This window comes from Palaemon carinicauda, chromosome 16 (genome assembly GCF_036898095.1).
Source record: "Palaemon carinicauda isolate YSFRI2023 chromosome 16, ASM3689809v2, whole genome shotgun sequence".
NCBI lineage: Eukaryota > Metazoa > Arthropoda > Malacostraca > Decapoda > Palaemonidae > Palaemon > Palaemon carinicauda.
In genome coordinates this window covers 28,739,469-28,742,641 of record NC_090740.1, presented here as the reverse complement: position 1 = coordinate 28,742,641, position 3,173 = coordinate 28,739,469, and the positions used below count along the sequence as shown (strand labels likewise).

The 3,173-nt window shown below is 36.0% G+C and overlaps 1 protein-coding gene across 1 annotated transcript; it reads left to right on the top strand.

Annotated features, from left to right (window-relative positions):
* On the top strand, window positions 1–3,173 carry LOC137654984 (uncharacterized). The gene is made up of 3 exons (XM_068388881.1): window positions 1–100; window positions 2,324–2,486; window positions 2,806–3,173. The coding sequence occupies exons 1-3, from the start codon at window positions 25–27 to the stop codon at window positions 3,035–3,037; spliced, it is 471 nt and encodes a 156-aa protein (XP_068244982.1). The 5' UTR covers window positions 1–24; the 3' UTR covers window positions 3,038–3,173.

The following is a 3,173-nucleotide window of genomic DNA, read 5'->3' as shown; positions in this document are numbered from 1 at the left end:
CCCATCTCTCCATTCTCTTGTCAGATGAAGACTTTAACTTTGATAGCGGTGACCCTTGCAGCTTTGGTCTGGTCTTCATCAGCGCTTGAAGAAGAAACTGGTAAGTGTCAAGAATGGTAAGGATTAGTTTAGACTTTTAAGATGGCTTTGCGTCAGCAAGGGCCTTTGCCCTTGAGACTCACGTAACTGTGGTTGGGTTTTGAAGGGAAAAATACCTGAAGAGAACCCATCGACTCTTTCTAGCTATTAGAGACGATTCATATGCTACTAGCGTTTCTATTCAACTACCTAATGTTATGATATACCAGACGTAAGATCGAAGACGCATTCCTCAAAATTTATTCTAGAATGACCTTATCACTGCATGTTAAAATCTTCACTTGCAACTTTCATTTTGTGTAACAAATAAACTACTCTGATAAAAATTTGCATAAAAATTGGTAAAAATACGGCCATAAATGTTGCCAGACATTTACCGTTTTAAAAACGGATATATTGACGTAAAGGAGTGGCATTATGGTCACCAACCCGTAAAAGATAATAACAAAGTAGGGTACAAATTACTGTCGCCTGTATTTTACTGGTATACGGCTGAAAATTATATATTTTATCGGAGAATTTCCGATTAAAATTACGGGTTTTTTTAACAGTGTACAAGAAAACCGTGCCGTATATTCTATTAGATATTTTAGTTGCAGATAACATTTGTTGATGCAAATATTAGTTTTGTTTAGAATGATATGCAATAGAAACCTGGGATTCAGCATCGCTGCCTCATAGTGATTTTCAGTGAGTCGAGGAGTCACAAGTTTTCCTTTTCTTAAGTGCAGAAGCCAATATGACTAGCAAACTGAGTTCTTACCCAAGCATAAAAAACAAAGAAAGGAGATAAAAGAAGGAGGGTTCTGCTTTATCCTATAGGATGCGACAGATACACCTCCTTAAAGAAGATTAGGAGTCAGGAACAACAGATAAAGCAATTAAAAGTCAAAGCTTAGAAAGATAAGAAAATAAGTAGTGTTGAATATATATGCCATAGAAGGAAAGTTTTGGGAAAACTTACAAGTTTGAAGGATAAAATTGAAGTATGTGTTAGAATTCATGGGCAGAAGAATGACTATACTCAATTTTTTTAATGAGGCGCATTTGCATCGACTCGCAGCGGTGCCCTTTTAGCTCGGCAAAGTTTCCTGCTATTTGATTGGTTAGAATTATCTTGTCCAACCAATCAGCGGTCAGGAAACTTTTCCGAGCTAAAAGGCACCCTTCGAGTCGGTGCAAATCTGCCTCACTAAAAAGAATTGACTGTAGCTTCGTGTAAAGGATGGTTTGAAGCAAGGATATGTTATTGTTATATGAGTGTTCAATGTCTTTTGGATGAGATGATGCAAGATATCTGTTAAAATAAATTAGTGATTGGCGAAAATTGTAAGATAGAAGAGTTATATATAACGTGCAAAATAGCGGATTTCTTCAGATATGGTACTATTTGGGAGTAGTGGACAGATATTGCAAAGCTTAGAGAAACTGTTTAAAGGCAATTGCAAAAATATATTGTGAATAGATATAACTACTAGTAAGGTTATAAAGGAAGATGAAAAACAAGAAGACAGATAATTAGTGATACACGGATAGTGTAAGATTTGAAATTATGTATTTATTTATTAGGGAGTGAATATAATGAATTATGGCAAGATGCTATGGAATAGGTGAGTGAAGAAGAAAGGTAGCAAGGTATGGAAAGTATTAGGAAGATCGTGAATGTGTTTATGAGAGATATTATGGTAATATATAGAGTTATCTAACCAATTTTTCTTAAGGATGCGAAGAGTGGATAACAGAATAAAATGCAAATATAGAACTATAGATTACTAGGTGCAAAATTTCCAAGCAATATGCTCATATTTAAAAAGTGGCTCATTACTTACTTACTTTACTTTGATGGCTGCTTTTCCGGTCCCATACAGCAGGTGAACCACGCTCTCTACAGGACCTCCACTGTCGTTTTACCTTGTTCGTTCAGAGTATTTAACATTTCATATCATATATTGTTCATTTACTGTTAAATCGTCACTGTTGTATAACTATTAAAATAAGAAAGTCTTCAGTATCCTCTTGAAAGCCTTAATGTCTTCAATCATTCGAATGTTTCGTGGGAGCTTATCATATAGTCTCGGGACCATTTAAAGGCTCTGGAGCCTAAAGTAGACATTGGTTCAAGCCTCAAGTTGAGGATGAAAAATCTACATATAAATAAGGACAAGGGTAAATTAGCAGATTGTTGTATTGATGATAATAATAATGCTAATCCATATTTCCACAGCCAACCCAGAAGTTAAGCTCTTCGCTGGGTACGTCACCCGCACCCGATTTAACGTCCTCACGTCAACTACTCTTCTGAGCTGCATCTCTGCGTTGGGCCAGAACGCAAAGTGCGGTGGCCGAAGGAAGAGAAGCAATTTAAAAAATGTTGGGGAGGAACTCTCGTAAGTTTATCATCTGAGTTTATTTGTAGAATGAAGTTTCATCTTTTATATAGTTAAAAGAAATTATAGATGCCATGGTAAATATTAGAAATAATCACTAGCGTTAGGATAGCAGAATTAAGTGAACCTGTTGATATTGGTCAATTCCTAGGTTATGATGGGGATAGGCTAAAAGATTTTATAAAAAAAGAAAAATAAAGAGAAAGAGAGAGAGATAAAAGAGCAGATAGAACAAAACCTAACAATGAAAATACAAAAAAAAAAAAATCTTACTTCCAATCTTTAAGTAATTTCCATAATGTTTTATTCTTCACGAAAGAATTATGGAACCCAACGTGGCACTGGATGGCTCACAAGACGAACTTTCCATTGAAAAGCGAGATGTCTCACAGCCAGAGCAGTCAGCCGACGACAAGGGGAAACTGTTTGTGTCTTTGACCACATTCACCACGATGACCACCACTTCGTTCACAGCTAATACAGCCACCACAGTGTCTGTCTCATTCCACTGCATTCCCCCAGATGGTGTCAACTATCCTTTCTGTTTGTAAATGAAGATATTCCGGTATTCGTTCCCCTAATTTTTTTTTTCTTGTGGTCACTGGTGCATTATGAAGGATAATGCATTATTTTGATTCTAAAATATGACCACTTATTTTGCTGTATATAGCTAATTTGTTGTACATA

Bases quoted from the DNA above. Each gene is read 5' to 3' on its own strand.
- LOC137654984 (XM_068388881.1), top strand. From the start codon at position 25: ATGAAGACTTTAACTTTGATAGCGGTGACCCTTGCAGCTTTGGTCTGG. The intron at 101-2,323 runs GTAAGTGTCAAG...ATATTTCCACAG, and splicing joins AGCGCTTGAAGAAGAAACTG to CCAACCCAGAAGTTAAGCTC. The intron at 2,487-2,805 runs GTAAGTTTATCA...TCTTCACGAAAG, and splicing joins AATGTTGGGGAGGAACTCTC to AATTATGGAACCCAACGTGG.